Source organism: Micromys minutus, assembly GCF_963924665.1.
Source record: "Micromys minutus genome assembly, chromosome: 7".
Lineage (NCBI taxonomy): Eukaryota > Metazoa > Chordata > Mammalia > Rodentia > Muridae > Micromys > Micromys minutus.
In genome coordinates this window covers 64,202,071-64,224,381 of record NC_137976.1, presented here as the reverse complement: position 1 = coordinate 64,224,381, position 22,311 = coordinate 64,202,071, and the positions used below count along the sequence as shown (strand labels likewise).

The window sequence follows — 22,311 nt, the reverse complement described above, 5'->3', positions numbered from 1 at the left end:
GTTGCAGAGGAAAAAGAAAACTCAAAAGCAGGGTAACAAGGGAAACAGAAGATAGAAGGGAGAGAGAACCAGAGAGCCAATCTTAATATTGCTTCAACGATTAAAGCAATAGGAGCTCTATAGAAGTTTGGGGATCCATTTTTCTATATTTATCTTTTAGTATGGTTCACCCCAACAGAGACTTTTTGCAAACATACCATCTAGTTCTCATCCAGATTATATATATATATATATATATATATATATATATATATATGTGTGTGTGTGTGTGTGTGTGTGTGTGTGTGTGTGTGTGTGTGTGTGTGTGTGTGTTTGTGAATTTATTTTCCTGGTTCGAGCTTCACAGCCTTAGGAACTGTGCATCTTTTTTTTTTTTTTTTTTTTTTTTTTTTTTTTTGGTGACTCACTGTTTAGCTGTGAAAGCGAATCTATGCTCTAAAAATTATTGTAGAGATTTTTTTGTCTAATACTGTATACCATAGCGCTTTGTCAAGACAGAAGAAGAAATGGGCAGTGACCATTTTTTAAAGATAAAACTATTTTTTAATTTAATTTAGCAAAATTTGAGACATTGAACCTTCCTAGTAGTATGGCCATATAAATCTGCTTACTTCTGTGAGGCTGACAAGATTCGTAATTGATTTCATTCTCAAAGGCACTCAAGATTAAAGAAGGTATTGTCTTCAATTTTATTTTCTCAATATTACTTAGTAAGAAATTGCCAAGACTGATCAGAACATAACATCTCATTCTTGGTTATTTGGTATTCCTTAGGTTACAAGGAATCAACTTAGTAAAATAATTGGCATTACACCTGCCAACTCCATGTAGCAATAAACCTAGTGCTAAAACATGCCTGGGGAACAGTGCTGAATTTTACATTGTAAGATGAGGTGAATATTTAAATCCATTGGTTCTGTGAAGGACAGTCCCTGAATGGAACCACACTTCACAGAACCTTCCAGAAGATTGGTGAACTGAGAAGAATTGAACTGATAGAATGTTGCTGGTCTACAGCCTCATTATAATTTCTTGTGGTGCATCTTTAGCCTCATTAATAGTCATTTTTGTCCCCATCTGTTTTTGACCTGACACTCTAATGACTAACAGGTAAAGCCTTTGGAATGCATTAACTTATAAAACCCTTTAGCTTTTACTAACAAAGTCTATGTTGTTAAGAGAATATCAGCGTCTATAGCTGGGATATTGCTCCTTTATTTTACTTTACCTTAATAATATCTTCATCAACATAAAATATAGTTCCTTAAGTTACAACTTTCTTTGTTATTTTTAAAATTTCATCAAATGCTTACCCCATTGGACGTTAGATCTGTGAAACACAGTCAGGGTCACTCACATTTGATTCCATAATAAACTTACCCTTCTCCCCTTTGAGGTGAGAACTGTGATTGCCTATACACTGTCATATGTAAACCTTACTTGACTACATTCAATGCAGTGATCATGATAATTTAAATAATCTTAAGGTGCCTATGACCAAACCCGATCAAAATAAGTTGAGCAATTCATTCAAAAATTCAGTTCAGAACACCTGGTCTCAAATTTGGTAACCATCAGAGCCACTTGCACAGAATGAGAGTTATAAGTACTTATGTCACAACCAGACTCAATCAGGTCACTTTGGAGAGTTTACCACCTTATTTTTAAAAAGATTTATATATATATATATATATATATATATATATATATATATATATATATATATATATATATATATATATGTACTATAGCTCTCTTTAGACACACCAGATGAGGGTGTCAGATCACATTATAGATGGTTGTGAGCCACCATGTGGTTGCTGAGATTTGAACTCAGGACCTCTGGAAAAGCAGTCAGTGCTCTTAACCACTGAGCCATCTCTCTAGCCTGAGTTTGTCACTTTTAAGAACACTACAGATGATCATAACAGTGTTGTATAAGAGGCAACAATTGATGTTATTCTGCTAGAATTTATAATTACATATCTAAGAAAAAAAAGTGAGGAACATGCAGTTGCCCCATAGTGAGGAAAAACCATGTTAATGTCCCCATCAAAAATGGTTACAAATGCATTAGTATTCCTGATTTAAAACCCACTACTTTAAAAAGAAGGCTTTAAATTGATAAATATTTTGTTAATATCTTTATTTTTCCAGTATTCTATCTTGAAAACTAATTCTTTGAACAGCACTCAGCTAGGCCTAAGGGCCTACACACACAGGCACACACACACAAACACACACACTTTGTTTTTCATGGGGGATAATTTGATGACAAGTACTCAACCACCTGGAAGAACTGAGCATGGGCTTTTGAGGAAGGAGGGAGGAGAGAGAAGAAAATGAGCTGCTTGTACCTTGTTCTTTGTTAAAGAGTCTTTGGCCCTCTCTCTGATACTAAAGGGGGAGGTCACCCAAAGACAGTTTAAATCTGGGGTGTCATTTCTAAGTGGTGGGATAATACTCGGAAAATCAAAGAGCCTGTGCTATTGTTGCAAATTCTAGGGAAGACCCAACTAAGTAGAGGCTTGTGTGCAGAGTACACAGTATGGACTTAAATACCAAGTCAATCCATCTAATAGATGTATCTCCAACTGCTCATTAATACTGCCATTATGTGCCACACCAGAGAGTGAAAGGACTGAGGGGAAATGAGCAAGTGGGGAAGTAATTATTATCATGTTGTCTAGGTAAGAATTACAGGTCTCTTATCTGGAAAACCTTAACTTTAGGAATCTTGACATCCAAATGAAACCAGCACAAGAATGGCATTAAAGGCAAAGATGTTTGAAGAAAACAAAAACAATCACAACACTAAAATAACACACTTTGGCTTTCTACCACCTAGGGCTAATCTACTTTACCCAAGAACAGCCTATCCATCAGGAAGCCCTGGGATCTGTCAGGGTGACAATGGCATAAACAGCAGGCTTACAGATTTAGAAAGATTTTCTGGAACATTAAAAATATTACACCCAGCAACCACTTGTTTAAACAGCTATATTCCTAATCACCTGCAGGGCTACTATTTTGCATTTCTTTTCTAAAAGTATCTTCCAATTATATGCTTTATAATTAGACCATGGAGAGATTATTTGAAAAGTAAAACCCTTTCTTTCAAAATACAGTTTATGATGAAAATACCTTTCATCTGATGTTTTGATTCAGAGTAAGTAGATAAGTAAATAACAAATTACCAATGATAGAAAGAACTCATAAAACTGTGCTTTACTCATTCACTAATTTAATAAAGGAAATGTGTCTAGACTGTTTTATATGTAAATATAGTGCAATGTTCCATCAGATTTTATGGCTTTTCTTCATAAAGCACTTATAAAGGGGCTGCACATCCTGTCAGAGGAGATGAAATAATACCTTCCACCCCTACAGAATGGCTCTGATATCTCTCTATCCACTATCTCTCTATTTCTGTCTCTCTGTCTACCAGATGCCAATGCAATAAAGAACAACTATCAACTTTTGTTTGTGTGCATGAGTCTGTGTGTGTGTGTGTGTGTGTGTGTGTGTGTGTGTAGGTAGATGGGAGAGAATATACAATTTCATTGTCAAAAAATTTAGAAATCATATAGCCCAAATAATTTTACATAGTCACAAATTAAAAGTGTTAAAAATAATAGGTACTATAGCTGTTATATGTTTTTGTTGAATTTCTCTCTTTCTTGTCTTCTTTTACGTTTAGTCTCAAAGTGTTTTTGTTGTTGTTGTTTTATCTGATGTAAGTATAGGTGCTCCTGATGGCTACTGGTTTCCATTAGCATGGAAGGTCTTTTCTGTTCACTCACTATGTCTGTACTAGTGAGGAGAACTTCTTGTGGGCAGCACACTGTTGGGTTAGGCGACTCACTGAGTTATTTATTTCTAAGATTATTGGATCATCATGTTCTTTTATAAAAGAATATTAAAATACCTTTATCTAGCTAGTTTTAAAATAAAGTTTTCCTTTTTTACTTTTATTAACTTAGTTTTAAAATAAAACAATAAGTACCAAGGAGTCAATATGTTCTCCATTCTTTTTAACCCAGTTTGAATACGGCATTTCAGTAATGGTCCTTTGTACTTATCTTCAATATGTATCTTCATATCATTACATAAACCTTTGTCTTAATTCTGCTGGGTTTAAAACCAGCCTAGTATTTGATTTTTACCCTGGTCTATGATACGAATGAGATATAAACCCATATTGTTTCAGGCGTTTAGGGATGGTGTTTGGGAATGTTTAGGAGATAATGATTTGCTGAAGTGAGAATTTAACTGGGGTTTGGTGGGCTTTGGGATTTTAAGACCTTGTCCCACATGGGATTTGCTTTCTCTGTTTTCTGTTGGCATTTCAAGAGGTAGGTTCTCAGCCCCCTTCTTCCTGCTCTCTGCTGCCATACTGTCACTACCATTGAATGTGAACTGTAAACCAAATTGAACTCTTCTGTTGCCTGTCTTGCTCGCAGTGATTGATCACAACAGGAAAGTATCCATGGTACAGCATTTCAACAATGATATCATTGACTTCTCTGAGTAGCCAGATAGTCAGAGCTTGTTTCCCATTGCAGGGCAGTATAAAGTAGGATTAGTATCCAATTATCAGTGACTGCATATCGTGTCTGTCCTTTTGTGAATGTGTTACCTCACTCAGGATGACATTCTCTAGATACATCCATCTTCCTAGGAATTTCATAAAGGCATTGTTTCTAGTAGATGAGTAGTACTCCATTGTGTAAATATACCACAATTTTTGTATCCATTCATCTACTGAAGGACATTTGGGTTCTTTCCAGCTTCTGGCTATTATAAATAGAGCTGCTATGAACATGGTGGAGCATGTGTCCTTATTGTATGTTGGAGTATCTTTGGGGTATATGCCCAGAAGTGAAATAACTGGGTCTTCAGGTAGGACTATGTCCAATTTTCTGAGGAGCCACCAGATTGATTTCCAAATTGTTTGTACCAGGTTACAACCCCACCAACAGTGGAGAAGTGTTCTTTCTCTGCATCCTTGCCAGCTTCTGCTGTCATCTGAGTTTTGAACTTAGCCATTTTGACTGGTGTGAGGTGGAATCTCAGGGTTGTTTTGATTTGCATTTTCCAGAGTGGGGTACACCTAGACCTTAAATCATTAATAACACAAGAGCTAAGAAGATAGCCTTGTGTCAATTTTTGGCATTTAAAAATTATTTTGTTTCATCTATACATACCATGAAAACTTTGACTATTTCCATGTTACGTTACATGTATTTTATGCTTATGGTAACAAGTAAGATTTCAATGCATACTGTTAAACCATTTAAAAAAAATCAAGTACTGACAAAAATATATTCATATCATTTTATGCCAAAATGCTCTAAAAATCTGTACATGTATCTCTCTTTTAAAAAAAATAAAGTTATAAGAAAAAAATAAAGTAGGCTTAGGTGCTTGTGCACCTACTTTTGGTTCCCTGAAATATTAATTTTACTCTAATATTTTTCTAAACCTATGATATTCAACAGCTTACCTAAATAGTTTAAGTCTTCTTTACCTCATCTGTAAAATGGGAATAGCCTAAGGCTATTGTAAATTTTTATAAAAATAATATATGTGACCTGTCTACTGTGTACTAGATTGACAGACTACCTATCTCAAGAATAGTTTGGAAATACAGAAGGAAGTAAGAACTTCTCATGTACAGAGAAGAAAAGCCTGACATGACCTCAATTATCCTTCTTGTGTATAGAAAGCCAATGGGAGAAAATAAACCAGCATGGAGAACTAGTGTAAAATATTTAAAATTTTGCACATTGGCAATTAGATCATATATGAAGCATAAAGAACCTGCTGAAATTTTTGTTTATCAGGTACTTTAGAGGAGCATGGATCGCTCTAAGGATTTGCGATGATTATTATTTCTACACTGTGATATATTCCAGAAGAAGAAAAGAAGAAATCAGTAAACACGTGTTCAAGAACATTGACTCAGTGCTCTTGCCTAGTAATTAGCTTATATCCACATCATTTCTGACCTTAGACAGCTCATACCGTACATGTTCCTGGAAGTACTGCACTTGACTGCTTGGGGCAGATTGCTCTGTTTTGAACTCCAGCTCTGCTATGCACTGACTCCATGACTTGGAGCTAATTATGCACTGACTTCTGTGTGTCTGCTTCAGTGTTTGTGAAGCAAATTCGACTAGAACCTACTTCACAGAAATGAAATAAAAATGAGACAATAATTGAAGCACACTTTCAAACCCTACCTAGAGAAAGAAGGCATTATAAAACCTAACTACTCTTGTTCAATTAAGTAAATTTCGCTTTTAAGAAAAAAAAATTGCAAAGAAGGCACTGTGAAATTAAATGGGCCTGGGTAGAGAAAAGGCTCAGTTGCCATTTCAGAAGTGAATCTGGTTGCATTGGTATTTCACACCTAAGAGTTTCTTCCTACAAATGAATCACACAAAGAACCCAGGTAATACACAAAGAATATAAGCTAAACTCAAGTATTAGCTAATCTGGTTTAAAACAGATGCTTTTTTAAAAGGAAAAAAAAATCCTTGTAATTAATCAGTAAAAGCAAAATTACGAACAAGCAGATGAAAACAACTAAAAGATGCCAGTAAGGGAACCAAAGAAGATATAAGCCAGAAGCAGAAACTGATGTCTCTGTGCCCATTTTACCACCATCCTCTTAGACCTGAATATATATTTGATATGAAGCCATTCATTAAAGTCTACATGCTCACCTCCTCTGCCCCTAAGGATGGCTAAGTGTCTAAATGTTACCAGTGAGGTGTTAATAATACTTTATGGCAGCTATTAGAGACTATGCTGACATAAAAGCAATCTTGCATAGGTTTTCAATAACGTTTTCTAGCTATTCCTTGTCTTATAGTTAATGTGATGAAGTTGGCAGGATCACACACAGTCGGTTTAGTTTTGACAAGAGTGCAATACCTACAGTTCTAGGCAGGCATTCTACAGGGAGGCATAGTTTGGGTATCAATTTGTGCTTACAGATCTAAAAATTAACAGCACACCATTAGGATAAAGGATGTGAAACCTTCATGCAGCCAAGATCCCCAAAACTGGGACAACACAGCATCATCTCTGGATAGCTCACATCCAGATTTAGTTCCTGAGATAATTGACATGAGGTCTGAGCTGTGTAAGGTCAATCTGAATTCTGGTTTGCAGCACTGTAGGAGTCTGCTCGCGCCCTCCCTGATTTATCCAAATTGCAGCAACAAGCAGAACACGGAAGAAAGGCTGCGACTCGGAACATAGTCATCCCACACATTTCTTTTGGAAATGTACATAAGGCCATTCGACCCAAGAGGAAACTCGACTAACCAGAGTACCGGAAGCAGCTCCAATTAAGGAAACAGATTATAGATGTTTTCTTTGGGGTAATAGAGCAGGAGGGGTTCTGTCAGACTCCATTACTTATATAAAGAATAAATAAACTCATAGATTTTTATATATTTTCCAGCTTTCCCAAAGTTTGTAAACGGCCTTGTATTCCTTTGGCAGAAACCAACATGTCAGTTTAACTGTTAAAAGAATTATCTACAAGTTGAAAGTGTTATTTGCATCCCCCTAAAGGAAAAAAAAAACATTGCTAAGCATGAATATATTTCCTGTGGCAAAATTCAAAATTAGCTACTCAGACCTTACAAATCGGACCACGTTCTGTCTTTAACTAGAATGGACCTGTAATGGTTCTTTTTCAGTGATTTCTTCTGTACCATTTGTACGATTCTGTCCTAGTCCTCAATGATATTCCATTTGGTGGCAACGAGAATGCTTCCCATACCTCCCACTATTAATTCTATAACATGAAACACAGTTCCTTTTCTACTACACTGTTGCCATTAGTAACCGCATTGCACATCCCTAAGAATATGTCCTCTGGCAACTATCGTCCTTCCTCTTTTCATTTACTCTGTTCTTTCACACATTCTCTTGTTCAACTGACAGCTGGTTGAATTTCTCTTTATGGAATGCCAAGTAGTGCTCGTGACAAAAGAAAGATGGGAGAAAAAATATAAAGTATACTCTGAGTGTAATTCAGTTGACCATGAATGGGTAGAGACAGTGGGACAATAGGAAAATCTAGGACAATGTGCTCAACAAAAAAATACGAAGAAGATATTTAAAAAAAAGAGTCTTTAATTTTTCTGCTAAGGAAGTCAGAGAAAAATATCGAGAGAAGTAGGAACCATTGACTTCTCCCTTTGCAAAGGTTAATCAGCAGATGAAAAAATGAAAATCAGGTCAGGTAAGATAGAAAACAAGAGGCTAAGGGCAGCACAGTCTAATTTCAGATGATTAAGGACTTACGGAGTGAAAAGACTCAGGGACCATAGGAGTCTTGACTGCCACCTTCTAACTAGTGTTTTCAACATAGGATGATGTAGATGGGGATTGACTGCTCTGCTCACATGCACAGTACACTGTGCACCTGGCATTGTACAGTCTCCACACAACTATGTCTATGACACTTGAAGGCCAGCAAGCCAAGCTAAGCCAAGGCTGCAGTGAACTGTCTCAGTGTTTCTCACGTCCTCAGAAGAGGAAACTGAGCCATGGTTTAAGTTAACATAATGTGCTGCTGATGAATGTCAAGACCATAACTAATATTTTCATTCTCACTAGAAAGCTTAACTAAATGGAAACACACTCACTCAACATCCCAAGTAGAGAACATTTGAGAGAAAATTAGAGTTTTCTTTAATAGGTTCATGTACTTGTTCATTTTGAAATAAATTAACACTATTTTTAAAAATTTTTTATTTACAGTTTGCTTTTAAGATTGTATATATTTTTCCTTTACTAAAGTCAATACCATTTTTTAAGTGAGGAAGGAAGGGCAAGTTTTAGGATTAAATAAGAAGACAAAATTCTGAATAGCAAACAAAACACCATACTATTGTTCCTAACAAAAGATAAAGAAAACTAATACACAGTGTTGTTATACTTTCTCAAAGGGATGTAGAGGTCAGCATCAAGCATATTTATAGAATTATTTGGAAATGTTTAAGCCCTCTAATAATAGTATTGATTTTTTTCCAGAGGTATTCTAATAGATTGAATACTGTGTTCAACAAAGAGAGAAATTACTTTCCAATGGCAACTGACAGTAATTTCTATATTCAGAAATTTTCTAGTTTTGATATTCAAGCATATTTTTTTCAGAGTGCCCCATATTTGCAAAAACCTCTCTACTTTCTCTTTTTTTCTCTCTGTTAGGAAAGTTCCCATTGTGTTTTCTGAATCTCTGTCACATCAGCTCACCTCAGGCAGAAACTACAGATCAGCAGACAGGAAGACCTGGTCCCAACACACAGATGAGGCGCCAGGCAAGCAAAGAAGTTACTTTCATACCTTCAATAGGTTTTGGTACAAAATGAGATGAGGGCTTGGTTTTCTTCACTCTGTTCCCCTTCATTATTTGACCTTCTTTATTGAGTCCTAGAAACCACGCGCGGCCTGATTCCTGCTGACGGTACAGGGTCGAGGAATAGATCACATAGTAGTTTTCAAACACAGACTCCTTAAATTTGCACTCTGGGGTAAAAACATCCTGAAGAAATAAACAGAGCAAGAGAGAAAGGAATCAGTAACGAATCAGCAGTGCTTACCTCAAGCCAGTATCAAGCTTACAAGTCAGAGGGAAATGCACACCGTCTCAGCACCATATATAGAGATGTCGTTTAAAATCAAAAGGCAAAACCCTTTTCCAACCATTGCTTAGTCCAGAGAAAACAACTGCTCAGACACAGTCACTGGTGGGTGGCTAAGGCCTTGGAGAGCTGTAAAGCTTTACTTAGCACAATGTTTTTACCAATCAAAGTGTTCTGTCACATCTCATTTTTAATGTCTCCTTGCATGAATTTAAAACAGAAGAACGAATCTCTAGGAGTTGAAATCAGAATGCATCCACAGCCAACATAGACTTACCAGATGTTTTTGATGGGATATGCAATATACACAAAAAATCTATTAATCAGCCAGAGCGTGTGCCCTAATCTCATCAGTATACCACCGCTTTGCTTGATGCCTATAATTTTCCCTTTTATTGATCTAAAATGTGGTATACTTAAATAATCAAAACTTTAGATATAACATCCTTAGGAATAGGCAGTAGGAGAAAACACAACCATTGCCAAACCCCCAATAAAACACAGAATGACACTGATATTTCAGTAAGAAATCTTGAGAACCCCTACTTTAGCCCCATCATTCAAGTAAGAAAATCAAACCACTAAATGAGTAGCGTTTTGCATAAAGATGCATAAAATAAAATTACATTTCAATGGCAGAACTAACCCTTAATTGTCTTAACATCCCTGCCTCTAAATCTGAGTGCCTCATTTTCTAATGACATATTATACAACTTTGTAATCAATACAACAAAATAACGTCTTAATCTGTCGAATTTTTCTAAAGATAATATGACACTCCTTCTAAGATAAGGAAAATAACAATGGTGTAAGGATGTTAGCGAGCAAGAAGAGTCCTCCACGTCCAATGGCTTTGTGGCACAGAGAATGTCATTGCACACTGGGAAGTTTTCCATGAGAGGCCTCACAATTCAGTGCTCTTACATAGAAAATTCATAAATGATGACCACCCAAGAATACAGCTGGTGGAAGCCATATTCTTATAGCTGATGCTCCCAACTTTAGAGAGAGCTAAAGAGACAAAGAAGCAAGAAGCTACTGAAGGCAATGTTAAAGATGCCACCAAAGGGAGTCCTATTGAAAACGAGTCTCACATTACTGACCAAAAGATGTGACTGAGAAGACAAACAGGCAGTAATGATAGCTACCATGCCTTAATGCTTTTTATAGTAAACGGAAACATGAGAATTGTTGAAATACTCTGTTTAAAGAAAACTACTCCGAGACTCTAGGAAATTAATGACACTGAGCCACTGTTTCATTATGGCAGTGACAGAAAGTGCCTACTTAAAAGTTTTGGTAAGGCTGTGCATATAAAGAGACTTGTAGCCCTCACTCATGGCTAATGGAGGCACAAGATGGTGTAATCACTGAGAAAACAGGCTGACATTTTCCAAAGGAATAAAAATACAGCCAGCAATGAGCCAACCATTCTACTTGTAGCTGTGCACCTACAGGAAATGAAAACAAATTCATAAATTTTTTATTCATAAGCATTGATAGTAGTATTGATTACAGAAATGGCTCAAGTATATATCAACTGATGCCTAGGACAACAAAATCTGCCTAGCTGTATAATGTATTACTATGCATTGATAAGAGCAATGGGACACTGACTCATGACAATATAAATGTGCCTTAAAAACATTATTCTAAGTGAAATACAAAATCATTAGCCAACATGGTGCAAATGCTACATGTTATTTGATTCCATTATATGAAATGTTACAACAAGGGTTTATAATATTGCATATAATGAGCAAACAATTTCAGAGATGGAAAGTAATGGATGTCAAGTACTTCCACAGGGTTGGAAAAGCAGAAAATGACTGCTTCCCTGGAGAGCTGGAAATGAGTCAGAATTAAATAGTTCTGATATTTGTGTAACTTTGTAAAAATTCTAAAATCCACTAAGCTGTAAGTTTTGAATGTAGATTTTATTGTATATAAGTTATATTTCAATAAAAAAGCATCAGAGACACAAATTGGATGGAGAAAATGAAAGGAGAAGATAAAACCATGTTCCTTACCTGTCAGTAATGTTGTCAACAATGCATACTTTTTGTGACATCATGCCCATATTACTAAGAATGAGTTGACTCATTGCCAGGTATAGGTATTGGAGAAGTACATACTCAATCAGCTACATATATCATTATAACTCCTTCAGGTTTTAATGTTGGGCACTGTCCTTGTATATTCTAGACAAGTGTTCTGCTCCAAACTACAACCTCAGACCAGTATTAGTCTGTTTTTCAAACTAACAAAACTCAGAAAGCAAGCTATGCCTAAAAGTGGCTTGTTGAGCTGTTGGTTGTGGCCTCTGACAAATGGTAGAAGGAAGAATGAAAGTTTTGTTTTTGTTTGTGTTTGGTTTTTGGAAATGTGGTTTCTCTCTGCAACAGAGCTTTGGTTGTCCTAAACTCTCTCTGTAGGCCAGGCTGGCCTCGAATAAGCAGAAATCTTCCTGCCTTTGCCTCCTGAATGCTGAGATTAATGTGATCAACCACTATGTCCAGCAAACATTTTACAAAACAGGAAGCAAGACACTGTCCTTCCTAAGGTCATAACCCCCTAGTTGACTTAGAATTGCAACTATGCAATACCCATTCATGGTCCTGCTACCTCCCAATGTTGTCAGTGCAGAGACCATACCTTCACCACATGAACTTAAGTGATATAGGCTTACTATTATGTTCAACCACAGCACAATTTCATGCTCCAATTTTCTTATAGAACTAAGTTAAAAGGTTGAAAAGAGGTTTAAATGTTGCTATTACTTTCTGTTAAAATAATGTTGAGGAGTTGCAGAGAAGACTTGGTGGGTAAAACTGTTTATTGCACAAGCATGAGAAACTGACATAGACTCTGCAGAACCCAAATGAAAAGCTTGGGATCTGAATCCCAAGTCTTGCGAGACAGAGACAAAGAGAACTCTCAGCCTTGCTGGATAGTCAGTCCAGCTGAAATGATGGATTCCAAGTTCTGTGAGATTCCCTGTCTCCAAGTGCAACATGGAGGATGATTATGAAAGAAAGACTTTAACATCTCACTTCCACATACATGTACACATACATGCAGGCATATGCACATACACTGTAACCTCACATGAACATATACACATACACAAAGCCAAGATGACCAAGTCATCCCAATGTTTTTAATTATTAATATATTGCAAATCTATGGTTATCTCTAGATGTTAAGAGGATTTAGCCTCTACAGAGAAGCTTCCAAGCACCAAGTCTGCTTGCACAGTGATTCACAGTAAAAAACTCTACGATATAACTGCAATTTGAATTTCAATCTAAAATTGGGTGTCAATGAATTTGCACAGTATATCCTATTATTTTCGTTTTGAATAATAAAAGGTTAAAATTTTGGACTTAAACTTTCTATCTATTAAGATTGTGCTTCTAGTACCACATGTATTTGGGACTTCATGTAAGTGGGTAAAAACTGAATTTCATATAATTCAAGTGGAAAAGGAGGTATTTCAAAGAAAATGAAAAAAGACTCATTTTATAAACCTTACATATTTATACAGCCCCTGTTACCATTATTCTTAAGTAAAAAATATTTCATTTGTCACATAAGTAATTTCTTTTGAGCTTCTGTCACATATTAGTCTAACATTCAAAAACCTATGCATAACACACTTGAAGAAAAGTACATACCTATTTAAAAGCCTTTGACTAAGACCTGAACAATCACACACATTCAGATAGATTCTTCAATTATTAAATTACTGTCCAGACTGACATACATTTTGTGTGCATTGAAGACAGTCAGAGATCTGAATGTGACAAGACCCTTGAGTACTTTGACAAATATTGAAAACAGACCCAAAGGCTATGTAGTAAGAAGAAATTTTTCCTCTTGAAAATTCAAATGAAACTCATAAACTTTTTCTTTTCTTTTATTGGATATATTTTATCTAGATTTCAAATATTACCCCCTTCCCCTCTTCCCATATTTCTATGACGGTGCTCCCCCCACCCACTCACCCACTCCCTCCCACCTCCCTGCTCTGGCATTACCCTACATTGGGGCATCAAGTCTTCAAAGGACAAAGGGCCTCTTCTTCCACCAATGCCCAACAACACCATCCTCTGCTACATATGAGGCTGGAGCCCAGGGTCTCTTCATGTGTACTAGTTGGTGGGAGGTTTAATTTCTAAAAGATCTGGGAGGTCTGGCTCATTGATATTGTTGCTCTTCCTATGAGGTTGCAAACTCCTTTAGTCCATCCAGTCTTTTCTCTAACTCCACCGTTGAAGACCCTATTCTCAGTTCAATGGTTGGCTGCAAGCATCTGCCTCTGTATTGGTCATGAACTGCCAGAGATCTCAGGAGACAGATACATCAGGTTCCTGCCAGCATACACATGTTAACATCTGCAATGCTGTATGGAATTGGTGACTATGTATGAGATGAATCTCCAGGTGTGGTGGTCTCTGGATGGTCTCTGCTCCAGACTTTTTCTGTTTTTCTTCCATTGACTATTTTGTTCCCCCTTATCAGATGGACTGATGCATCCACATTTTTGTCTTCCTTCTTCTTGAGCCTCATGTGCAAATGGAATCTTAGGTTTTCCAATCATTTGGGCTAATATCTACTTATCAGTGAGTGCATACCATGTGTGTTCATTTGGGAAAAGGTTACCTCCTCACTCAGGATGATATTTTCTAGTTCTATCCATTTACCTAATAATTTCATGAAGTAATTGTTTTTAATGGCTGAGTAGTACTGCATTGTGTAAATATACCACAATTTCTATACCCGCTCCTCTTTTAAAGGTCATCTGGGTTCTTTCCAGCTTCTGGTTATTATAAATAAAACAGTTATGAACATAGTGGAACATGAGTCTTTGTTGTATATTGGAGCATCTTTTGGGTATATGCCCAGGAGTGGAATAGCTGGGTGTTTAGATAGTCCTATATCCAATTTTCTGAGGAAACTCCAGACTGATTTCCAGAGTGGCTGTACCAGCTTGCAATCCCACCAAAAATGGAGGAGTATACCACTTTCTCCACATCCTTTCCAACATCTTCTGTCACCTGAGTTTTTCATCTTAGTCATTCTGACTTGTGTGAGATGCAATTTCAGGGTTCTTTTGATTTGCATTTCCCTGCTAACTAACAGTGTTGAACATTTCTTTAGGAGATTCTCGGCCATTAGATATTCCTCAGTTGAGAATTCATTGCTTAGCTTTGTACCCCATATTAAAATAGGTTTATTTGAGTCTCTGGAACATAACATTTTTAGTTCTTTGTATATATTGGATATTAGCCCTCTATTGGATGTAGGATAAGTAAAGATCTTTTCCCAATGGGCTGGTTGCTGTTTTGTTCTAATGACAGTGTCCTTTGCCTTACAAAAGCTTTGTTATTTCATGAGGTTCCATTTGTCAATTCTTTATCTTAGAGCATAAAACAGTAGAGTTGTATTCAGGAAATTTGGTCTTGTGCCCATGTATTCAGAGCTCTTTCCCAATTTCTCTATTACTTTCAGTGTACCTGGTTTTATGTGGAGGTCTTTGATTCACTTGGACTTGAGCTTTGTACAAAGAGATAAAAATGTATTCATTTGCATTCTTCTACATACTGACCTCCAGTTGAACTAGAACCATTTGGTTAAAATGCTGTCTTATTTTCCACTGGATGTTTTTAGCTCCTTTGTCAGAGATCAAGTGACCACGTACATGTCTGGGCTCATTTCCAGATCTTCAGTTCTACTCCGTTGATCTACCTGCCTGTCTCTGTACCAACACCATGCAGTTTTTATCATGAATGCTCTGTAATACAGCTTGGGGTTAGGGGTGGTGATTTCCCCTAGAAATTCTTTTATTTTTAAGAATAGTGTTCACTTTCCTGGACTTTTTGTTATTCCAAATGATTTTGAAAATTGATCTTTCTAACTCCATGAAGAATTGAGTTGGTATTTTAATGGGGATTGCATTGAATCTGTAAATTGCTTTTGACAGGATGGCTATTATTACTATGTTGATTCTTCCAATCATGAGCATGGGAGATCTTTCCATCTTCTGAGATCTCCTTTGATTTCTTTCTTCAAGGACTTGAAGTTCTTATAATACAGATCTTTCACTTTCTTTGTTATAGTTACACCAAGGTATTTTATATTATTTGTGAATATTGTGAAGGGTGACATTTTCCATTTTTCTTCTCTAGTGCTCAGTGTCCCTCAATCTAAACTCTATCTGTTTGTCAAATTAATCAATCACGGATATGCCTCGTGTCTTCAGCTCCTACAGGATTTTAATTTCTTTAATGTAAAATATCATTTAAAATAGTTTTAACCTACTCAACACATGTTAATATATTATTAAAATATAATAATGAAAAAAAAGAACCAGAGAAAATAAACTTGGTGATTATTGAAGAAGTTATGGTAACTTTGTGAAATTTAAAAATTGCTTTCTTTTCAAAGGCTCTTTTAGTTTTTATTTTACTTTATGTATTTTACTTTTCTGATCAAAATCCCCCAAATAAATCTTTAGGAAAAACATAACTCAAGCTGGTCTCAATCTCTTAGTCTCCCATGATGTTATGGCTCTATCTCCAAAGAGGTTGGATCAGAACCATGCACCACTGTGCCTGGCTTTAAACTCTATTCTTTTAGCAAATGAAACTGCCTTTTGCTTTTTGCTGTGTAGCACTGTTTACTAGAATGTGTGTAAAGAAGAAAAAGCAATTGCTGCTCTTCCTTGCAAACTTGGTTTGTATCTAATGACTCTAGAGCAGGTTTGTTCTGCTACCCTTTGAATATTTGGCTCTGAACCCATTGGTCTGATCGCTTTCTTAATGGCCTTTTGATGCACAGTACTGGAAAACGTTAATGCATTAGAAGTTGCTGTGTCAACTATGTTGTCTGATATAATGATGTGAATTCAACTGAAGGGATCATTGTTTTTCATCTGATGAGACAAAGAAAATGCTAAGTTACATTATTTCAAATGAGGAGTATACACACACACACACACACATACACCACACATACATACACACACACACACACACACACACACACACACACAAACACCATGGGAGCTTTGACTACAAGTTTAATTTTATAACTTGAAAAAAAACTTTACAGATACAGGATCCTCTGTCTAAAGATTTTGAGACATTTCTATTTTACAGAAAAATTACTTAGAGTAGATTCCTCTAAAAATCAAGAATCCTTGTTAACTCATTCTTTGCACTGTCTGATGACTTAGCAAAGTAAGGTCATAACACATGAACCAATGCTACACAGAGTACCAGATCCACAATTTGGTAGGCAGCTAAACACAAATGTTTACATTCCCACTATTATACCTTGATCATATCTCCTGACTTCTCTGACACTCAGTTTCAACATCTTTAAGTCAGAGCTTAAAACTTCACCTCCATTTTAAGGCTGTTGTTGCTATACAAGTCAAGGAAAGCACGTTAGCATATTCTGCCTGCTGTTTCAAGAGGGGATGCAGGACTTCTAGGTTCTCATAGGTAGGCTAAGAAACACAGTAGAAGAACAGAGGTTCACCATTCTTTCGAGGGAGAAAAAGCCACCATCTATGTGAGATCTAGGATGGAGTGTCCATTGGCTGCTTCCCTGACTAGGCCTGGGGTAGCAGACAGGATATTTGAAATGCAACTAAGCTGAGGTCAGAATTAGGGTGGTGAGGAGGCGAAGGTATCTAGGTAACTAGGTGAAGGGCAGATTTAGAGGTGTTGAGCTGGGAGTAAAGAGGAGGGCACATTAGCCACAGGAGGCTTAAAACTGTCCGGCCATTGATGTAAATGCATATTAAAAATAAACTAGTGTGTGTGTGTGTGTGTGTGTGTGTGTGTGTGTGTGTCTTTCTTCTGTAATCCAAATGAATCTGAGCAGGGCTTGTAGTGTGTTCTGTCCAGAGTTTAAAGTTGGGTAGTAGAAGACTCATACAAGAGTCTATCATTATGGGGAAGAATTACAGCACAAAGCAACTGACTTGTCTAACCACAAATACTCCCCTCCCCCAGAGACATACTTCCCTCAGCAAGGAGCCATACCTCCTAAACCTACCAAAACCATGCCAACAGCTGGGGGACCAAGGTGTCAGATGCCTGAGGACATGAGCGATGTCATTCAGATCACCACAAGTGTGTCCTGTCATTGAGAGGACCCAGCTCCAGCAGTTGGCATGCACACTCACTGGGTTTAAACCGTTTCCTCCAAGTAACTGCAATGGCAGGTGGGTGACTGGAGTGAAGTAAGAATTCCGGAAATTGCTGCTGCCCCTGTGAAGGTGGGGGGCACAGAAATATGGCTGGGATGTGTTGTGGCACAGAGCACCTGAGATGCAGGATGACTAAGAATGCTGCTCTCAAGTAAGACACCACCCATTTTTTTAAGCATTTGAAGGGACAGGAAGGTTATTAAAAAGAAAGCAAAGGAATCCTGGGAAGGGGCAGTACTCAGGCAGGTGTAAACAGAGCAAGGGCTGACATTGCATTCCTAAGAGTACTGTGCACTTACACCTTACAGATGTTGTCTGAACTGGCACAGTCAGGCCAACTTGGTCTGTCACATCAGCTGCGTTCATCAAGAGCCTGAACAGAATCTGCTAGACACAGAGTTTTGACGGCACTGAAAAGCTAGAGATGTGTCTTTAAAAGAATAAATAAATAAACCTTGACTGATGCTTCTTGCTGTGGTGATGGGTCCTGTGAACGAAAATTCCAAGTAAACACATTTACCTCCAAAAAGCAAATGGGGAGAAAAAGCCTGGCTGGCTTTGTGCTTTGTTTTCTCTGAAGTTCTGGGGGAGGGAGTAGTAGCATTTCCTTCCCTCACCATTTTCACATGCTCTCACAAAGACTGAGATCACAAACACATTTGTTTGATGTTGTAAAAGATTCTGTGTTAGTCAGGGTTCTCTTGAGTCACGGAACTTATGGTAGTGGTAGTCTTTATATATTAAGAGAATGTGGTGGTGACTTACAGACTATAGTCCAACTCCCCAACAATGCTCAGCAGCAGTTGAACATGCATGTTTTTTTCTTTTTTCCCCTTAAAACAAAGTGTGCCTAGAGATTATTGCAAATACAGATTCACACTGGTATGGATTAAGTATGCCTTCCTTTTTTATTTTTTTATTTTCAGACTGTTGCTACAGCAGCAGATATATATGCATCCTCCTTATGCCTTTTATCCATAGTAAATTGGTTACAATTTCCATATTTATATGTTATTTTCTATTGCTTATGCTGGGCTTCCAAGTGCAACATGTTTCCTTGCTATGTCTGTACCTCAGTTCTGTTTATTTCTCAGACCCTTTCCATGTTCAACACCCTGTATAACATCTCTGACCTTGAGGAACAATTTCTCCTCTTTGGACCTTATCAAACCCCTTTGTGTCTTTCTTACTATAGCAGCTCCCTAATGCTTTATGTCTTTTTCTTGATAGATCAACCTCACGAGGCACAACTTGTTTGAGGCCAGAACTTTCAATTCATAGCATATGGTGACAGCAGTTCCTACATGGCTGTGGAAGAATGGATGAACTCAGCCTGTGCCAAATTTCCAAGGTAGCTTGATAATGTGGTCTAGGTAATTGTTCACCAGACCCCTTCCAGAAGTAACAAATTTGAAATGCTAACCAATTTGTATTTTCTTTCTTGAAGTATTTTCAATTGAACCTTAAGAAGTAGATCAAACAATAAACATTTAAAGCATCTATAAGCCAACAACTTCTTGTTTGATTATATATTAACTTACATACATTCTCCAGGGGTTCATGAGATCCTAAAATAAATACATGTTTGAATCGGCATTTCTTTTTTCTGTACTAGCTTACAGAGGATAGTTGGTTTCATGTCAGTTGCCTTAAGGAAGATTGTTTCTTTCTTCAACGGAGAACCAATCATATAGCAATAGAAGCCTATTTTAACTTTACAAGCAGACATTAATGTACATTAATCCCTGCATATAGAAGATGTTCTGGACCTTGAAGAATGTAGGAAGAATACTCATGCTTCAAGTATGAACACAGAGGTCTGCTCTGAATCACTCAGTATTGAAGTACACCATTTTGTACACTAAAACATCTGTACACCCCTACCACCTTCCATAAAGTATGATGTAAAACGTCATTTGATAAATAGTGAACTGTACATGGCTTATTCATACAGATGTTTAGCACATATTACACATATTAGTATCAGGGCTATCAACTTGATTTCTCAAATGAATTCATTCCAGTATAGCCATTTTGAAAAAATAAATGATCAAGTTTTTTTCCTCTTTAGATTAACAGCTGTACCAATCTACCAGTTCCCCTTCTGATTTAGCCTGCCTACTGTTTCAGGTCTTGAGAGAGGAAGAATTAGTCTCTTACAGAGATGAGCCCCAAACTTGTTTATCCAATAAGAGGTAGTTAGCTAGTCCTAAAACCATGTTTACATAAGCAATGAAAATATGCCGAGCATGTTACATTAATATATTTATGAATCTATGAGGCAATAATTAAAAGAAGCAATTGATTTAAGAGGTAGCGAAGGGGGATGTGGGAGGCTTTGGAGGGAGAGGATATGGGAGGGGTAGGAGGAAGAAAAGGAAATGGGCAAGTTATATAATTAGAAATTTTAAAAAACAAAACAAAAAAAATTTTAAAGCCATCAGTTTGACATTTCTTTTTGTAGAATACTACATTGTATGAGAAAGGAGCAATTGTGTCCCATTCTCTGCATTATCCTTTGTTCTCTACAGAAATATAGTAGTTAGACTGGTGGTTTTAAAAACATTTAATAGAGCATTGTTTAATATGAATCATAGCTTCTGTTCCCTCTGTGCCCTTGTGCTTCTCTCCAACTTCAGTTTCTAAGTTTGAGATTCAACTGACTTTTGCCCTCAGCTGCTTCAGAAATCTGCTCACGAGTCTAATCACAGCCTTTGCTCTTCTCGGGTAGTTTTCAATTTGATATTCTCGACTTCTTTTCTCCTTTGTTTTTATCTGGCTTAATAGAGACAATTGTGCTGAAAGAGGAGTTTTTCCAAACTAGACGACAGTACTCTTTAAAACAGAAAGGCCCCACAATCAAAGTCTACGTCAGTAGCGTGTTCTTCTAACGAGAAGCCAAAAGGCAATGTGCCGCAGCATCTCACCAAATTAGCTTGTGCCCAAAATGAACAGCATCTGACTATTCTGTCTAATATAATCAGCATGCAAATTCTCAGCATTTGACTTTTGAAAAGCTGTATTTAAAATTACTGTGTGGGAGAACATAACAATATGTAAAGGAGATATTATGTTAGATTTCATAAGTTTCTGACACAGTCAGTAATGCTAAAGCAAAGGCAAATATGTGCGTAGTATGTATATCTGGGGATTTTTTATAAACTGATCAAACTATAAGCAATGTATCTGTCTGTAGACTATATATCCTTATGTAGTTTACATGTAAAATACCCACAGACAGTTCAGCCAAATTAGCAGGAAACAGGGTTACTGTGAAATTGTCAAAGTAGGGTACTTTGTATTTGGTTCCAAGCTAATCACGGGAGCAGAAATATATAATTGATATATAGTATTTCAGCTAACATTTAATAATCTGTTGATGTTATAATTTATTTTAATAATCTGTCATTTTGCAATGACATTTTAAATTATATAATTATTAATAAGTATCTCCTGAAGTAAAGCATTTATGGCATTGTGAAAAGCAAGATTACACGATGTATCCTTCATGAGTGATGAGGAGGAAGTGTCTGACCCTTTTAGGATGCTTAACCTTTAGTGCATAGACACAGAAAACAAAGGAAAGAGAAAAGAAATGGAAGGAAATGGAGAAGGAGATTGCTAACTTTTATCAGCCTTTTTAAGTTATGTTTATCTGCTATTTAGGAAGTGAAAAGGAGCTGAGAGTAGGCATTGGAGCTGGAGGGTCATGAGTTCGAAGTCAGTCTGGACTACATAACAAAATAGCCCACACTAAGCAAATGAAAAGGCATCATGGCCATGAAATCGAAAAGGAAAATGGGAAGACAGGAAAGAGGGGGTGGGTTGAGAAAGAAAACACATCCCTTTTTAATTCCAATTGGGTAATGATCCCCAGGAAGCTGAGAGCTAGATGTTTCCCAAGTAAACAAAAAATTCCTTATTCAAGCATACATTATCTTATTATCCAAAAATATATTTATAATGTTATAACTTCACAATCATGATGTGCTATGGATGAAATCTAGAATTTAAGTCACTAATGAGGGACCTAGACCTTAGCAGCAGGAATTTTAGACACAGGTTCCTCTTGTTCTACACCCCACACTATGTGGCTATGAAAGATACTGCACTCCACACTATGTGGCTATGAAAGATACTGCACTGTACACTATGTGGCTATGAAAGATACTGCACTGCACACTATTTGGCTATGAAAGATACTGCACTCCACACTATGTAGCTATGGAAGATACTGCACTCCACACTATGTAGCTATGTAAGATACTGCACTCCACACTATGTGGCTATGAAAGATAGTATTATTTTGACCTTCCAAAGATTTCTATAGCATTAAGACTGAAACTAGTTATATCAATTCATCTCGGTTCTAAAAGTGTTTTCCTGAGGACACACTTAACCTCCAGTTCCACCACC

At 36.9% G+C, this 22,311-nt stretch overlaps 1 protein-coding gene across 2 annotated transcripts in view; it reads right to left on the bottom strand.

Moving 5' to 3' along the window:
* Positions 1-22,311, bottom strand: part of FGF12 (fibroblast growth factor 12) — a gene marked incomplete at both ends in the record, with an annotated part of 359,536 nt that overhangs the window by 9,475 nt on the left and 327,750 nt on the right. For both annotated transcript variants that reach the window (XM_080918844.1, XM_080918843.1), the window contains one exon: positions 9,373-9,571. In XM_080918844.1, coding sequence (XP_080774970.1) covers positions 9,373-9,571 — 199 coding nt within the window. The remainder of the gene's footprint in view (positions 1-9,372; positions 9,572-22,311) is intronic.